At 41.2% G+C, this 19,290-nt stretch overlaps 1 protein-coding gene across 2 annotated transcripts in view; it reads right to left on the bottom strand.

Annotated features, from left to right (window-relative positions):
• Window positions 1-19,010, bottom strand: part of FRMD4A (FERM domain containing 4A) — a 609,448-nt gene extending 590,438 nt beyond the window's left edge. For both annotated transcript variants that reach the window (XM_059184088.1, XM_059184090.1), the window contains exons 1-2: window positions 18,920-19,010; window positions 18,114-18,225 (exon numbers count right to left, since the gene is read on the bottom strand). In XM_059184088.1, the coding sequence (XP_059040071.1) occupies window positions 18,114-18,225; window positions 18,920-18,981 (174 nt within the window). In that variant the 5' untranslated portion in view covers window positions 18,982-19,010. The remainder of the gene's footprint in view (window positions 1-18,113; window positions 18,226-18,919) is intronic.
• Window positions 19,011-19,290: the final 280 nt, after the last annotated feature.

Here is a 19,290-nt window from a genome sequence, read left to right as displayed (position 1 = left end):
CTTACCTAACATCATGATCTGAGGTCAGCCTCGACTCCTCCTCTGTCTCACATTTCCAATCAAAATCTAATCAGCTGCTGATTTACCTCATCATTTCTTACTCATATTCCTACAACAGTTTTCTACACATCATTGGCAAAATGGATTATACAAATGCAGCATGATTATTTCATTCTCTTGTCCCAAACTGTTCAGACGTCTCCCAGTATCTACAGGATATGGCTCAAGCACCTCAGCAGAGTGTAGTCCTTCCTTATCTCTCTAACCTTGCCCCTCCCTGTCCCCGCTTTGGATTTTAGTGCCGGAACTTCTTAACTCCTTGACTTGTCTGAAATATATCTTTCAACTGTATGATCCTTTACATTTACCAGTTTTTAACTCTGCCTGAAGCCCTCCCTTTATCACCTGGTCTGTGCCTTCAAGCTCAGGTACCACTTCTTAGATGGCTTTACTCATTCAACAAATCATTGGCACTTACCATGTGCCAGGCACTGAAAGAATCAATGGTGAACAAGATATAGTTCCTGCTCTAAAGGAACTTACAATCCACATACTGACCTCCTTCATCCGCCAATTCTGGGTTGAGTAGGTTGAGTGCCCTATTCTGTGCTCCAGTTAAAGATACTGTAGGCTGTTCATGCAGCAACCACACTCCCCTTCTTCCCCCCCCACCCCCACCCTTTTATGTAAGGTAGTAGGAACTAACCCCATTCCAAGCTTCAGCAGTAGATACTGATACATCAAATCAAGCATGGTGATTCCATGTCTCCCGGCTACTGATTAGTTCAGGATCTCACGCTTAAGCCAATCAGTGCCTGGTTTTCCTCTCAAGAGGGGAGATTACTTGAGTTGGCCCACTTGAAAATAAAGGAAAAATTCCTGTTCCTATTTTAGGAAAGATATTTATTTTCTCCCCCAGACTTGAACAAAGAAGCATATTGAGCGGTTCCTGTTGGCAGCCATCTTGTGACAAAGCCCACAGACAAGAGCAGAGCCCAAAGATTCAAGGGGGTTGGAGGTGAGAGTGGGACCAGAGGCATACTCTAGAACTGGCTTCACCTCTGGACTCAATATATAAGCTAAAGAAGTTCCCTATTTTAAATCCTGTTTGAGCAGGGAGTCATTACAAATGACTCACCTCCATCTCCCACTTGAATATCTCATCCCTGCCTTTTCCTCCATTCCCATTGAGCCACCATTAGCTCAAGCCCATGTTATTGCTGGCCTGGATGACTTCCATATCTTCTTATACAGGTTCTCTTCAGATCACCCCTTCTTTGAATCGATTCTCTATATTACTTGGATAGTGATATTTCTGCATCCCTATGCTGATCATGTCACTTCCTGCTTCAAATCATTAATGTCTATTAGTAAGTTCATGACAAAGTTCAAACTCATTTATTCAGAGTACAGTTTGGGTCTGTCCCTAGCTGGGATTTTGTCCTCCTCTCCTCTATTCTTTTTTATCTTCCTTATTCAAAAATGTTACATAGTTGTTGGAACATGTAACTCTCTCATTTGCATTTGTGTATGTCTTCCCTGTAGCTGGAACTCCCTACCATCATCTACCTATCCACCTCTAATCCGTCAAATCTTACCTGAAACAGCAGTGCCATGTAGAGATTCTTGCTCTGTGCTCTCACATTCTATAGCACTTTGATGTCTTCTTTGTCATAACATTTATCTCACTGTGTTGGAACTCTTTGTTTATTAAGGCCTCTCCAACTAAACTCTAAACTTCTTGAGAGCAGGGACCAGGTGGTATTTACACATATGTCTACATATCCTCATTATGCTTCCCATAATGTCTCTCTGATTGCAACCTTCCATAAGTGACTTTTTAAAAAAGAAGAGAAGGGGATGGGAGGAGAGGAGAGGAGGGAAGGGAAGCTTCAAACTGTCCTGCCCTCGGTGTTTCATGCCTTTGGAGTGTGTATTAAAAAGGCTGCTTTGTTCAGTAATTGTGGGGAACGGGGAGGAAACAAATAGTTCCCGATACAGGTAATGTTCATGTTCCCAATTGTAGCAGCATATGGCATTAGTTGTAATGGCCTAACATAAAGCATTCCCAGACAATATTAATGACCAACTAGGTTAATGACCGAAGACTAAGCCTCAGGCCATGAACGCATTCTCCTTGTCATTAATCCCTGGAAAATGACCTCAGCTGTGTTCATTACAGCTCAATTATGCTCACACTCCTCACGAGGAAAGAAGCATTTCAGCCTAATACCAAGCTATGTCCCTTCTTTTACTTTGACACACGGGCAATAAAGATACAAAACAAATTATGAGTCCAAACACAAGGCATGGAAAGGAAGCAACACTACAGTTTATTAACTCCCAATCATCAGCTGGAACTAAACCAGAGAAACTTTGAGGTCACAGAGAAGGCAGATCTGACCATTCATGATTCACACCTTCTCTGGGTGTTCTTTTTTTTAAGATTTTATTTATTTATTTATTTGACAGAGAGAGAGATCACAAGTAGGCAGAGAGTCAGGGGGAAGCAGGCTCCCCGCTGAGCAGAGAGCCCGGATGCAGGGCTCGATCCCAAGACCCCGAGATTATGACCTGAGCCGAAGGCAGAGGCTTAACCCACTCAGCCACCCAGGCGCCCCTCTGGGTGTTCTTTGAAGGCATAACTGAGAAACGCTAAACATGTTACTTCTTAGATGTTTAGAATTTGAATAAAAATCTAAAAACTCGAAGGTAACTTTCTGCCAATAGGCAAAAATATTAAAACTGGGATTCTTCCAATACCAACTTATCATTCAATCAATAGTTATGGAATTCTTCCTCTGAGCAAAGTTCCATAGCCAAATTGTGAATAATTCGAAAAGGATAAGACCCTCAAAGTCCATGAAATTAAATTACACAGAATGAACACCCATTGTGGTGGCTTTAAACATATCATAAAATATGTTAGTACCCTTTCACCAACAGGTGGGGTCTAAATCCTCTCCCTTCCAATCTAGCCTTAGTGACTTGTTTGTAACAAAGAAAATGCATCAGAAGCAAATCTGTGTGACTTCTGAGGCTATCTCACAAAAGGTCACACAGCTTTACCCTGGTAGCTCAGATACTTGGTTTTGGGCCCTGAGCTACCATGTAAGTTGTCTAGCTTCCTCAAAGCAGCCATATTGTGAGGAAGCCCAGGTCATGTGGAGTTTTCCTACGTAAATGCTGTGGTCCAGCTGATTGCAACACCCAGCACCAGCCACATCAGTGCAAATGCCTCTAGGAGATTTCAGACTCCAGCTGTTGTGTCATCCCAGACTTTCACTCTTCTCAGGTGAGGCTCCACACATTATAGAGCAAAGACAAGCCATTCTCACTGCCACCTGTTGCAAGTCCTGACCCACATAACTGGTGAGGCTAACAAAATGGTTGTTTTAAGTAACAGAGTGCAGAGTAGTTCCTATACAGCAGTAAGTAGTAAGCAGAACACACACCCAACAGATAATGGTGCTTGGTAAGAGGTGACATGTGCACATTCCCAGCCCAGTTGTGCCCTACAAGAACATGGGAGGAGGTACAGTTATCTAATGAAACTGCATTTAACCTGCATCTAGTGAAAAATCTCTGAGGCTGCTTCAGTTAGGCCATGTGGTACATTTAATGTGAGGAAAATTAATGCCCAAGTCAAGGTAATACAGACCTGGTACAAATGTGGCCTATATCACAAGATAATATGAACTCTTTCTGACCATGGCTTTTAGAACACCCCTTGCACAGGTGTAGTCTTCTGTTCTTTTCTCCATACAGTCTTTCTTCAGGATTCCTGGGTTCCTAATCTCATTCTCAGATTTGCCCCTCCAAATCTAATACTGACCTAAGTGACCATGATCTCCAACTGCCCATCAACCATCTCTGCTAGGAAATCCCATTTTTTCTTCAATGCCTTTAACTTGGTGGTCCTACATTAACTGCAGCCCTTTTAACTGCAAATTGTATTTCCCACCCTGATGCTGTTCCTGTACCACTCCCTACAGCTCTGAAATCCAACACTTTGTAATCCTGGCTGGCTCCTCCCTATGCCTGGGCCCCACTAGCAATCTATCCTATAGTCTTAATGATGCTGCCTTCAGAACGTCCCTTGAATTCATCCACTTTCCTCTTTTCCCTGAGCTACAATGCTGCCTCTTCACCTTCCACCTGAGTTAATCCATTTGACCAAACTGAATAGCCATTCTTCTTCCCATCTCCCCAATGCACCTTGAGTACCATCACCAGATTAAAATTCCCAACCCCCACACTAGCTAAGTCAGTCCCCATTAAAGAACGCAAAGTCTCGTAAATTCCTGTGGCTCCAATCCAGGTACTCACGGGACCATTTGCAATGTCCTCCCTCATTTAGTTCTAACTTGCTCCACCTGAAGTCCTCACTTCCATAATGCAAATCCTCTCCTGCCAACCCCTCCTTCCCACCCCCACCTCTACCCTCATCTGATCCCCACCACAGTGGTTTATTATTGTTTCCTCCTGAATCTCCCTCATTATGTTGTTCCTTTTCCCAGAAAGATACTCTCTCCCTTTCCTCCCCCACCAAAAATAAATGTACCCTAAACTGAGAATATATCCAAAGGAAATGAAAACAGTATCTCTAGGAGATACATATATATTCTCATATTTATTGCAGCATTACTCACAATATCCAAGATATTGGCTAACTACAACAACCTAAGACATCGACTAACCAAGACGATCTAACTGCCCATTTATGGGGGAATGAATAAACCAGATCTCTCTCTCTTTCTTTCTCTCTCTCTCTCACACTCACACACACACACAATGGAGTATTACTCAACCACAAGAAAGAACGAAATCCTGCCACTTGTGATAAAACGGGTGGATATTGGGGACATATTCCTAAGTGAAAAAGTCAGAGAAAGACAAATACTGTATGATATCATTTATATGTGGAATCTTAAAAAATGAAACTTACAGAAAGTAGAATGGCAGTTACTAGGGATCAACAGTGCGGTAAATGGGGAAATATTGGTCAAAGGTATAAACCTGCAGTTAGAAGATGAACAGGTTCTGGGGATCTAATCTAATCTAATCTAATTTGGGTGACTAGAGTTAACGACACTGTATTATATACTTGAAAGTTACTGAGAGAGTAAATTTTAGATTTCTTTGCACAAAAAAAGAAATGGTAAATATGTGCCTGATGGAGGTGTTAGCTAATGTTAAGGTGGTAATCATACTGCAATATGTCAGTGTAACAAATCAATATGCTGTACACCTTCAACTTACCCATAGTATATGTCAATCACATCAGTACAGGTGGAAATCTGCACCTTTCTACTGTCTTAATGTCCTTATCCTCCACAGACCCTGTCATACCTAGATCTCTAGGTCTCCCTCCCCTATCCCTCCCAGACCACTCCTCTGAATTCCTTTCTACACCCTGTTGGTACCATGCCCTTTAATGGGGGAGCCCATTTTCTCTCACAAGGTCAGTGTTTCCTTTAGGTACATTTCTTTTGTGATATGTAAGCTCTGGAGCAAGACCCATGTGTCTTAGGATGGTTCTGTGTTAAGCGGCCAGAAGTAATTAAGCAATATTTTAATTTACCGATTGTATTTAATACAGTGCAAGGTGCTGGGATGTAATAAACTCCCACAGGTCCAATGGCTTCTACCTTGATTGGAATGTCCTGCCCGCAACTTTCCACCACTATCTCTTTCTTGCCAGTCACCCTTCAGTTTCTTCAGAGAAGGCTCCCTTGATCACCCACTTTAAAGCTGTCACTCAAGCATTGTCTCCCCATCATCACTTAGAATTTGCTCTAGAAAAATTACCACTCCCTGATATTTCTGTGTGTTTTTAGTGTACTTACTTTTTTTTTTTTTTTTAATTTCTTCCCAGGTAAGTAAAAGGACATCAAAAACCTTGTCTGTCCTGTTCACTTTATTATACCCTTCATGTTAAAATAGTGTCAAGAAGATAGTAGGTGTTCAATAAATATTTGCTGAATGAATGGACAAGAAATACTCTATATTGTTGATGTGCTCACATTCTATTAAGGAAAACAGGTACAAAAGTCAAATGTCATATAGTAGGGTTAGCAATAAGTGAAATGATAGAAAATATAAATATAAATGATTCCTTCCTTCCTCAGGAAGAAGTGAGGAAGTGGAAAGAGCATTTTCAAAAGTACATAGGCTTGAACCAACATGGTGTTTCTGTGGGGCAGGGGCCAGCTTGGTCTTTCTCGGGAGCAGGAACAGACCAACACTACGAAGGCACCAATTCTCAGGAGTGGTGGGAGATACAGCAGGGCATGGAGTTAGATAGGGAGGCAGAGGTTGGAGGTGAAGTGACTAATAAGTATGTTAAAAAGCTTGATCACTTTGTAGTGTATACAGATATAAAGTTATAATTTTGTACATCTGAAATATACTACTATATACCAATTTTACCTCAATTAAAAAATAAAAAGCTTGGGGCACCTGGGTGGCACAGTGGGTTAAAGCCTCTGCCTTTGTCTCAGGTCATAATCTCGGGGCTTAGGTCATAATCTCGGGGTCCTGGGATCAAGCCCCGAATCAGGCGCTCTGCTCAGCAGGGAGCCTGCTTCCCTCTCACTCTCTGCCTGCCTCCCTGCTTACTTGTGATCTCTCTGTCAAATAAATAAATAAAATCTTTTTAATAAATAAATAAATAAATAAATAAATAGCTTGAGGTTTATCCCATGTATAATCAAGTATAATCAGGATTTTAGACCTTCATTTTAGAAGAAAATAATAGATCTAATTAGTAGCAAAATCAGAATTTCATTTTATAAATATCACTCTGGAAAATATACAGAGGATGGACATAGGGAAAAGAGAACAGAAGCAGAGATCCAGGTGGAAGAGATTGTAAACTTGATCTAGACAGGGAGAGGGGCATGGGCAGGAGGGGCCAGATTACAGAGAAAAGAGGGAGCAGAGACAACAGAACCTGGAGATAACTGGACAAGGTGGATGAGGAAGAAGGAGGAGTCAATGGTGAATTCTCAGATGACAGGCAAAAAGGTATTACCACCAATGAAAGACATGCAGACCAAGAAGAAGGTCACAATTTCTCTATGGGGTGAATTGAGTTTGAGGCATCTATGGGACATACAGGAAGATAAACCTGATAAGCATTTGGATTGCTAGTCATGAGAAACCTGGGGGCAAGGCCTGAGCCAAAGACATGATTAGGGAGTCATGAATGTACAGATGAGAGTTAAAACCATGGGCATACATGACATTGCTTGGGGAGTGGAACTCGATCTACTGCTCAGGAAATGGCTTCTCCAGGTCTGGATTGAGAGACTAGCATTTCAATGTCCAGGATTATAAAAAGCACTCATTAGTAGGAAACATGGGTGGCAGGCCAATGTTACCTCGACATTGGAATTTAGTCTTCTTATACTGTATATATACCATGGTTTTAGTCAAGCATGTTTCCAGGACCTTTGATTATGACCAGGCTAAATACCATATGTTCCATTTGACTTCCTACTTTGGCATAGAATTCAATGAGATACTGTTACCTGCACTAGTAACATATGCTCTCTAAATGACTATTAAACTTTGCAAAGCAGCCAGACAATTAATTTTTAGCAGAGATGCACTAATAGCCAACCAATCATGTATAGCAGCCTGAATGGCATGCATTTTGCATTTGCCAGAGAGAACATATTGTAGCCCATATTTCAGTCATCTCCCCTCAGAGGTTAAGAAAATTTTTTTAGTTAGTCAAGACAGGAATGCAAATTTAAATTTGCTCATGATCGGAACAATTCATCTGATCCTAGGAGCATCTGTTTTTCTAAAACAACTGACGGATTGTTCAAAGTGGTCACTAACTGTTCAGACACCGGGATGCAGAGAGGTTTGGGCAACTTCTCCTTTTAGATTGACTGTGGCTCATTCAGGAATCCAATGAGGCGAGTTTGGGTGGATGGTAGTTTCATATCATGTTAACATAACGTGAACAATTGCTAATACTGACTGCATATTTACTTTGATCCAGGAACAGTGCTAAGTACTTTACCCGCATATCTCATTGAATTATCCCAAATCTTACATGGTAGCTATTATTATGCCACTTTACAAATGGTGAGATATTTTCAGACCACAATGCTCTAAAGCTAGAACTCAACCACAAAAGGAAGTTTGGAAAGAACCCAAATACATGGAGACTAAACAGCATCCTTCTAAAGAATGAATGGGTCAACCGGGAAATTAAAGAAGAATTGAAAAAAATCATGGAAACAAATGATAATGAAAATACAACGGTTCAAAATCTGTGGGACACAACAAAGGCAGTCCTGAGAGGAAAATATATAGCGGTACAAGCCTTTCTCAAGAAACAAGAAAGGTCTCAGGTACACAACCTAACCCTACACCTAAAGGAGCTGGAGAAAGAACAAGAAAGAAACCCTAAGCCCAGCAGGAGAAGAGAAATCATAAAGATCAGAGCAGAAATCAATGAAATAGAAACCAAAAAAACAATAGAACAAATCAACGAAACTAGGAGCTGGTTCTTTGAAAGAATTAATAAAATTGATAAACCCCTGGCCCGACTTATCAAAAAGAAAAGAGAAAGGACCCAAATAAATAAAATCATGAATGAAAGAGGAGAGATCACAACTAACACCAAAGAAATACAAACTATTATAAGAACATACTATGAGCAACTCTACGCCAATAAATTTGACAATCTGGAAGAAATGGATGCATTCCTAGAAACATATAAACTACCACAACTGAACCAGGAAGAAATAGAAAGCCTGAACAGACCCATAACCAGTAAGGAGATTGAAACAGTCATTAAAAATCTCCAAACAAACAAAAGCCCAGGGCCAGACGGCTTCCCGGGGGAATTCTACCAAACATTTAAAGAAGAACTAATTCCTATTCTCCTGAAACTGTTCCAAAAAATAGAAATGGAAGGAAAACTTCCAAACTCATTTTATGAGGCCAGCATCACCTTGATCCCAAAACCAGACAAGGATCCCACCAAAAAAGAGAGCTATAGACCAATATCCTTGATGAACACAGATGCGAAAATACTCAACAAAATACTAGCCAATAGGATTCAACAGTACATTAAAAGGATTATTCACCACGACCAAGTGGGATTTATTCCAGGGCTGCAAGGTTGGTTCAACATCCGCAAATCAGTCAATGTGATACAACACATCAATAAAAGAAAGAACAAGAACCATATGATACTCTCAATAGATGCTGAAAAAGCATTTGACAAAGTACAGCATCCCTTCCTGATCAAAACTCTTCAAAGTGTAGGGATAGAGGGCACATACCTCAATATCATCAAAGCCATCTATGAAAAACCCACCGCAAATATCATTCTCAATGGAGAAAAACTGAAAGCTTTTCTGCTAAGGTCAGGAACACGGCAGGGATGTCCATTATCACCACTGCTATTCAACATCGTACTAGAGGTCCTAGCCTCAGCAATCAGACAACAAAAGGAAATTAAAGGCATCCAAATCGGCAAAGAAGAAGTCAAATTATCACTCTTCGCAGATGATATGATACTATATGTGGAAAACCCAAAAGACTCCACTCCAAAACTGCTAGAACTTATACAGGAATTCAGTAAAGTGTCAGGATATAAAATCAATGCACAGAAATCAGTTGCATTTCTCTACACCAACAGCAAGACAGAAGAAAGAGATATTAAGGAGTCAATCCCATTTACAATTGCATCCAAAACCATAAGATACCTAGGAATAAACCTAACCAAAGAGACACAGAATCTATACTCAGAAAACTATAAAGTACTCATGAAAGAAATTGAGGAAGACACAAAGAAATGGAAAAATGTTCCATGCTCCTGGATTGGAAGAATAAATATTGTGAAAATGTCTATGCTACCTAAAGCAATCTACACATTTAATGCAATTCCTATCAAAGTACCATCCATCTTTTTCAAAGAAATGGAACAAATAATTCTAAAATTTATATGGAACCAGAAAAGACCTCGAATAGCCAAAGGGATATTGAAAAAGAAAGCCAACGTTGGTGGCATCACAATTCCGGACTTCAAGCTCTTTACAAAGCTGTCATCATCAAGACAGCATGGTACTGGCACAAAAACAGACACATAGATCAATAGAACAGAATAGAGAGCCCAGAAATAGACCCTTAACTCTACAGTCAACTAATCTTCGACAAAGCAGGAAAGAATGTCCAATGGAAAAAAGACAGCCTCTTCAATAAATGGTGCTGGGAAAATTGGACAGCCACATGCAGAAAAATGAAATTGGACCATTTCCTTACACCACACACAAAAATAGACTCAAAATGGATGAAGGACCTCAATGTGCGAAAGGAATCCATCAAAATCCTTGAGGAGAACACAGGCAGCAACCTCTTCGACCTCTGCCGCAGCAACATCTTCCTAGGAACAACGCAAAAGGCAAGGGAAGCAAGGGCAAAAATTAACTATTGGGATTTCATCAAGATCAAAAGCTTTTGCACAGCAAAGGAAACAGTTAACAAAATCAAAAGACAACTGACAGAATGGGAGAAGATATTTGCAAACGACATATCAGATAAAGGACTAGTGTCCAGAATCTATAAAGAACTTAGCAAACTCAACATCCAAAGAACAAATAATCCAATCAAGAAATGGGCAGAGGACATGAACAGACATTTCTGCAAAGAAGACATCCAGATGGCCAACAGACACATGAAAAAGTGCTCCATATCACTCGGCATCAGGGAAATACAAATCAAAACCACAATGAGATATCACCTCACACCAGTCAGAATGGCTAAAATCAACAAGTCAGGAAATGACAGATGCTGGCGAGGATGCGGAGAAAGGGGAACCCTCCTACACTGTTGGTGGGAATGCAAGCTGGTGCAGCCACTCTGGAAAACAGCATGGAGGTTCCTCAAAATGTTGAAAATAGAACTGCCCTATGACCCAGCAATTGCACTACTGGGTATTTACCCTAAAGATACAAACGTAGTGATCCAAAGGGGCACGTGCACCCAAATGTTTATAGCAGCAATGTCCACAGTAGCCAAACTATGGAAAGAACCTAGATGTCCATCAACAGATGAATGGATCAAGAAGATGTGGTATATTGGGGCGCCTGGGTGGCTCAGTGGGTTAAAGCCTCTGCTTTCGGCTCGGGTCATGATCCCAGGGTCCTGGGATCGAGCCCCGCGTCGGGCTCTCTGCTCAGCGGGGAGCCTGCTTCCACTTCTCTCTCTGCCTGCTTCTCTGCCTGCTTGTGATCTCTGTCTGTCAAATAAATAAATAAAATATTTAAAAAAAAAAAAAAAAAAAGAAGATGTGGTATATATACACAATGGAATACTATGCAGCCATCAAAAGAAATGAAATCTTGCCATTTGCGACAACATGGATGGAACTAGAGCGTATCATGCTTAGCGAAATAAGTCAAGCAGAGAAAGACAACTATCATATGATCTCCCTGATATGAGGAAGTGGTGATGCAACATGGGGGCTTAAGTGGGTAGGAGAAGAATAAATGAAACAAGATGGGATTGGGAGGGAGACAAACCATAAGTGACTCTTAATCTCACAAAACAAACTGAGGGTTGCTGGGGGGAGGGGGTTTGGGAGAAGGGGGTGGGATTATGGACATTGGGAGGGTATGTGCTTTGGTGAGTGCTGTGAAGTGTGTAAACCTGGTGATTCACAGACCTGTACCCCTGGGATAAAAATATATGTTTATAAAAAATAAAAAATAAAAATAAAAAAAATTAATAAAAAATAAAAAATTAATAAAATCAAAAAATATATATAGTCAGCAAAAAATTATCTAAGAGAGGGAGTATGACTCATTGATTTTAAATTTCACCCTCTAAGACAGATAAATTTGTACATTGCACACTAACTACAAATATTATAAATATCAGGATTTCAGACATATTCATTAGGAAATTTCACTTTAGAAGATAAAAAATTCAGTTTAAGAAGGATTTTACCTACTGACTTAGATATAACAGTTACATAAACATTTTCCAGGGATGTTTTGACAATCAACCATCTTTAAATAAACAATAAAAATAAATGATACTAAGAACCCATCCTACTATAGACCTGAACATCCAGGACCCCTGTCTGGATCCCACTCTGTTCACAGTGCTTTAGATGGCTATGCTCCGTATTAACACATAATTATTATCCTTTGAATTTCCATAAAGGTGGTCAATATTACATTTTCATATGTATGAGCTAACCATTATGGAAACCATTACAATTAGCCAAGTCATCTTGGGCAAGCCATTTACTATTTCTGGATCTCAGCTTGATGTTATAATAGAAAGATATAGTATCTGTCCTGACAGCATGCACAAAAGCACTTTGAAAAATATAAGGATTATTATCATTAATTCAAGAGCAAGATTCCCCAAGACAGACTTTAATTTTATCCTATGCTTTTTGCCTTTTGTAATCTGGAGAAAAATCCATGGTTTTAGTAGAAACTCCAAATAGATACCTGTCACAGGTCAAATTTAGAGGAAAATGAGGTTGTAGTTATACAACTAGGACCTTGGTCACACCCTTAGCCTGCTTTTCTGCCCATATAAGACTTTGTCACCTCTAGGAACTCTGTCCAAACCAGTCTACTTTCTAACTCCCAACAAAGTCTGGACTCCATCCTAATTCGTTCACTCATCTCACCTCAGATTCATTTTCATCTACCCTTTAACGTGTTACTAAGCTTGAACCAGTTTCCCCACTCTGATAGGGAGTGCACCCCAGGGCTTATTTGGTTACAGATTATGCACTGTCTCATTGCAGTTCTCATGTGATTCTCTGAAGTTGTCCTATAAATTCCTTGTTGTTATAATTTCCATGTCTCTACCTTGTCTTTCCAATTAGTTTTTTTGTTTGTTTGTTTGTTTGTTTGTTTCAAGATTTTTATTTATTTATTTGACAGACAGAGATCACAAGTAGGCAGAGAGGCAGGCAGAGAGAGAGAGGAGGAAGCAGGCTCCCTGCTAAGCAGAGAGCCCGATGCGGGCCTCGATCCCAGGACCCCGAGACCATGACCTGAGCCGAAGGCAGAGGCTTTAACCCACTGAGCCACCCAGGCACCCTCCAATTAGTTTTAAGTTCGCTAAAGCTAGTGACTACCTTGTATTCTTCCTGCACAGAGTACATACTCAGCAAGTATTTGTTGGTTGATTAATAAAGAAAATTTCCAAGTGAGGAAAATATCTGAGGAAAAGAAGAATCAATAATAAAATGAAATGAGGGGCACCTGGGTGGCTCAGTGGGTTAAGCCTCTGCCTTCGGCTCAGGTCATGATCTCAGGGTCCTAGGATCGAGTCCCACATTGGGCCTTCTGCTCAGCGGGGAGCCTGCTTCCCTCTCTCTCTCTCTCTGCCTGCATCTCTGTCTACTTGTGATCTCTCTCTCTCAAATAAATAAATAAAATATTTTTTAAAAATGAAATGAAATGAATCTAGAGAGATAAAGTTTTACAAGAACAGATTATCAACTGGAATCTATTCAAAACAGACCAGAGACCTAGTCTATTCTTAGTGTACTCAAAGGAATCCCAGAAATCGGAAATCAAATTTTTAGAAATGGAAAGAATCTTCAAGATAATTTAATTCACATCCTTCATTCGCTGAGAATAATCACTCACTATTTCTCTGACTTATCAATGGAAATGTTTACATATTTAATTTTGCTATTATAAAACTTGACTCTTGGCAATTTTCTTAGAAACAGAGTCCAAGAGAATGCAACCTTGAGAACACAGGAAGTCTCATAGATAGAAAAAGATTTCTTTTTCTTAGAATAAAACCAGATGTCTTGAGCCAAATATATGGTATCAACTTTTAATTTAAATTATAACATGGAAAAGAATAAAGATAAATAAGAAAACATCACTACTCACCTAGTGCAGAGTGGTTCAGAAGTAAGACCCCCCGAGGGCCTAAATGCAAAGTGTTAGAAGATCCTAGTGGTCAAGTTCTTGAGCTTTGACATGGTATCAAAGAAAGCCCTGGGTTGAGTATCAGAAACCCTGATTTTGAGACTTTGCCCCATCAATTTCAGTTATGTGACCACTGACAGTTTTTCAGATTCTGATTATCAAAAATTTCTGTCTTAACACCAGGATTGTTGAAGGGATTAAGTGAGATAATATATGTCAAGATAATTTATAGAAAAGCATAATTTGCATTATTGCCTGGCTAGCTAAGTTACATTAAAAATATTTTAATCTAGCTGTCTGAGCTTTCAGAATCTAAAAGCCAAACATCCTAATACCACCTCTGTAGCCTCTTGGTTATACATCTCTAAGCTATCATTAGAGAAATGATCAACAAGTCCCTGGCTCTAGCACATTCCAACCCTTAAAGAGTTCCCTAAACTCATGTGATTTCAGCAAAAGACACATAGCCAAGAGCTTCCTGCTCTATAATTAGTCACATCAGGCTGGAAGCTCCCCACAATGTGGTGAACACAACACTGTCTTTTCTTGCTTCCCAAGATTTCTGCAAAGATAGAGGAGGCAGGCTTTTCAATGGCCTGTTAGGTGGTCTTTACCACCAGCACCTGACCTCGCTCTGAATCCACCCTTCCTTGGTTGTTTGAGGACCTCCATCTTGCATGGACACTCCTCTTCCTCCCACCCTGACTCTTCATTGGAAGAATCAGTGAAATCCACCCACCTCAGACGGTCAGCATCTGCTTACAACCCAGGCCCCCTTCCAGATACCCCACAGTCTGCACCAGCTTAGAAAGTTACCTTATGTACTTTCCAAAAGTCACCTGCTCTTGTCCAACAGAATAAATCAGGCTCCCATGGGATAGGACTCCAGACAGCAGAGTGTGAACAAACCCAGATGATCACCTCTTCCAGCAAATAGTATCAAACACTTTTTCTGGCATAAAAGCCATACAGATGGGAACAATTCCACCATCTTTTAAAAAATTAATTATTTTTTATTAATATATAATGTATTATTTGCCCCAGGGATACAGGTCTGTTAATCGTCAGGCTTACAAATTTCACAGCACTCACCATAGCACATACCCTCCCCAATGTCCATAACCCAACCCCCTCTCCATACTCCACTCCCCCCATCAACCCTCAGTATGATTTGTGAGATTAAGAGTCCCTTATGGTTTGTCTCCCTCCCAATCCCTTCTTGTTTCATTTTTTCCTTTTCTACCTCCCAAACCTCCCAACCTGCCTCTCAAATTCTTCATATCAGGGAGATCATATGATAACTATCTTTCTCTGATTGACTTATTTTGCTCAGCATAATACCCTCTAGTTCCATTCATGCTGTTGCAAATGGCAATATTTCATTTCTTTTGATGGCTGCATAGTATTCCATTGTATACATATCTTAAAAGCAACACTGTCATAGGGTACAAATAAGACATAACGCTGAATAAAGCATTAGAGTTGCCTCTGTTCTAGACATATTCCTGGAGGTCTTATATTATGTTTAACAGAGCTTAAAGGGACTCTACAGATGAGCATGTCCCGACCCCCAGTAAGCAAGGGCCACAACTAAAGCTCAGTGAAAGGATCACCTAGCTCACTCAGGATCACCCAGTGAGTGGCAAAGCTGGAAACAGAGCACAGGGATCTCCAATTACAGATCTGTTGCCACCTGCAAAACCAAATTAATCTGTTCTGCCCTGAATCATTTATAGTTTACACTGAATATAATGTCTGGTTGCCTCCTTATTCAAAACCAAGAGGTGTGGTCAGTTGCTCTCCCCGAGTTCCCTACAGCCCAATGACTCCACAGCATAAAACTGTGGAATGCAATCAAGCCACCTGATAGTCCCCTCTTCCCTAACTGGGTGTTTATGAGCTCTCACTCTGACCCTTATTCTATGCTACTTTCTTCAGTCAGCAGGTACACCATCAATACTGAGACTGACTGGCCGATTGATTAGCTAATAAATAATAATGTTTACGCTTCCTTACTGAACTCACAGCCAAAGCAACTCTGCTAAATAGCTTCTTTTCCTCCTTTCTTCCCTGTTGACTTGCTTATACATTTTGAGACTTGTCATGTGATAGGTTGAGAAGCAATTATTTTGAGATTCACTCTTAAAAATGAAAAAGGCAACAAACGTGAAAAACAATACATGGGAAAATTCACCCGAACCAGTCATGGCCCTGAAAACATGCACTGACTACGGTTATACATGGTGCTCCAAGGTTGTCTAATCTAATGGTCCATCATGGTATCGAGAGCTATTTCCCTGGCTTCTGAGAGAGACATACACGCAAACCTTTAATCTGGGCAGGAGGTAAGCATGAGGAATAGATCCAAGGGCAGAGGCTGCTAATACACAGAAAATAAAGTCTGCTGCAGACACCTCCAGGGCAGCACCCAAAATATTTGAGAGTACCAGGAAAAAGAAAGCCTGAGTGTGTGTGTGGCAGGAGCAGCTGGACCAGGATGCTGAGCTGCATTCTGTTTGGGTACTGAGGATTTATCCTTAGTGCTCCTAGTAAAACAAACACATACCTGATTGCTCAGAAGCATGGGGAAGAAATCAGAACAGTAACTTGGAGGCAAAGAGGCCCGGCTCTCCCTAAAGCTAATTTTTATGAACACATTTCTTCTCTATATTAACATAACACAAGACTTATTTCTATTAAACAATATTAGATAATATGCATACCTGAATAGGGGCATATGTGCCTATATATATATATTTTTTTTTATTATTATTATTTTTTTATTTTTTTGCAAATGACTCAGACTCCCAGTTTTCTGGAATCTCTTGGTGGTCCTCACAGATACTGCCACTGCATGCCTGCCACAGTCAGAAATGTTAAGATGTTTACCATCCACATACATGACCACAGGTACACAATGGAAAATAAAGAATCATTAGACAATACAATTATGAGGAAAGGAGAGGAGTCAAGAATAATTTCTCCAGAAAACAACTTCAATTCTTTTGAATACTTATCTCCCAGTAGAATTGGAAGTCAGCAGAAGCCCATGAGATCTCAGTCATTTTAAATGGCTCTGTGGCCTAAATGACATTTGGGATAACCAAAAACCCTGATATTTACCCCTCTTAATCTGACTTAGCTCATCACTCCGGAGGCATGTTCCCCACTGGTTCCTCTTCCAAGTGCTCTTAATAAATGCATCAGGCCTCATAAAGCTGCATTTCCCCTTCTCAGTCAGAAAACATGGATCAATATACACAGCAGAAGCACTTATGCTTTGTTCGTAAAATCTCCTGTGCAACTGTTAGAGCATTCACACACCAAGCCTGATGCGGGCTATTTCCGTCAACATTACCCTGGCCTATGGGCTATCCAGCGAGGAGAGGGGGAGCAATATGACAGTAAAAGCAAACTCTGAACCTAGATCCTAGCAAAAAATCAGTCAGAGTAAAGCAAGGTGATGCCAGTGTCCCTGTTTGCTTAGATATGCTGAGTGGGGGCCTTCTTAACATGACGGAAATCAGAGAAGCTTAAAGTAGGTCAGTGGTCCACACACTGGCAAGTGCCTGGACAAGGCCTCTGCCAGTGTCTTCCCAGCAATCACAACTGGGAGGTGAGCTCTGCAGTACAAGTGTTAAAAAAAGGCCACAACCTCCTCAGTTGCTTCTACGGGGAAGTCTGAGTAGACACATGGGCACCTAGAAAGACAATCTTATTCCACGATCTTATTCCAATGCTCCGTGGGCAAAAAAATTCCACAGTTGCTACGAGAGGTTCAAAAACAAACAAACAAACACCATCACCTCAATTTCAATGTAAAAGGCAGTGGGACAGGATGCTGAGAAACCAGGGGGAGGCGTTGGTGGGAATCTATTTCCAGGGGCTCATAGCACCTGTTTGCAAGCATATCTCTCAAAACAGCATTAAGCAACAAGTTTCTAAAATGGCAAATCTAATGCTTCTTTTCTCTGAGAGTGCTTTGTCATGGCTGATACTCTTACCCAAGGAATCATTTCAAACAAGCCTGCAGGATAAAGCAGAAGGATTTTCCGCATGTCTGCAGCTACTGCAGCAGCCCACTGTGCGGGCAGGCAGGCAAGCAGGCAGGCTGGCGAGGCTGGAGCTGGGCGCTGCCTGGGCCCCACCTCCTCCCGGAGCACTCACCATCAGCAGGCTGAGAGCAGAGTCGGGCACCAGCTGCACGGCCATGGTCTCCGATTCCCATGCACAGTCAGTTCGCCTGGGCCCTGGATGACTGCGAGGCATCCACAAATACCTACAGCAAACAAGCCAGAAATCCAGACTCAGGGTGCAAAAGACTCAAGATGAAGACAGGCCACGTTTCACACGGTGGGGGGTGGTGGAGGGGGTGGTCAGGCGGATGTTGGGAAGAAGGGGTGGGAACAGTGCTTAGGGATGAAAAAAAAAAAAGAATGAAAATAGGAAACTGCAGGTTATTTAAAGGTGAGCCCTCCCTAGCTTCACTAAGCTGCATGAGCACAGAAATCACATCTAACACAAATATAAAAGCTGGGAACACAGAATTTTTAACTGATACCTTAGCCTAGGCAGCAACTCTTCTTTTTAACTGACAATTAAAATAAAACATTCCCTATTGCAGATAAATCAACCAACCCGAACATCACCACTACCACCCCCACCCCCCACCCCTCATCTCTCAGCAATTCTGCTGCATAAACATGCTGAATGTCACAACCTACCGCTTGCAATCTGGTCAGTGTCTTCTTTTCCTGCAGAAAGGTGTGTCCCTTTTGCAAAATCAAGTATCTGGGAGTGAGAGAGCCGAGCCTGACCAAAAGCATGAGGCAGTCACTGGAGATCAGCAAATGCCCTCATCATAACTGAGTAATAAGTCAGTTATGAAATGACCCCTTCTACCATCCTTAAATCTACTTTTCCTCTCCAAGTGGACTGGCCAGCTTAGTTCCCCGTGGGGCTAACATACTTACAAGGAACATGTAATTACACTGCCTGTTCTGTGAGCGTTCTGATCTCCCAGCCTGTACCACATGTACGCAGCAGACAGGCACCCTCTACCTCTCTCCCTCCCTTCCTCCCGCCCTTCCTCCCTCCCTTCCTTTCCCTCCCATCTCTCCACCAGGCTGCCTGTTAGGAATTTTGAAGGAGCCTCTCTAGCTCAGGGAGGTGCACAAGGCTAATTTGTAGCAAGAGACACTGCTTAAGACAAAAAGGCAAATTAGCCTTGAAAATCATATCATGCAGCATTTTCCTTGGAAGATGTCAATGGCAAAAAAAAAAAAGAGAGGGAGGCTTGCCCAGTCTTGTTATATAATGAGTGGCTGAAAAGCCTCAGAGTCAA

This window comes from Mustela lutreola, chromosome 8 (assembly GCF_030435805.1).
Source record: "Mustela lutreola isolate mMusLut2 chromosome 8, mMusLut2.pri, whole genome shotgun sequence".
NCBI classification, from domain to species: domain Eukaryota; kingdom Metazoa; phylum Chordata; class Mammalia; order Carnivora; family Mustelidae; genus Mustela; species Mustela lutreola.
The sequence above is the reverse complement of the archived record's forward strand: the minus strand, read 5'-3'. Positions and strand labels throughout refer to the sequence as shown.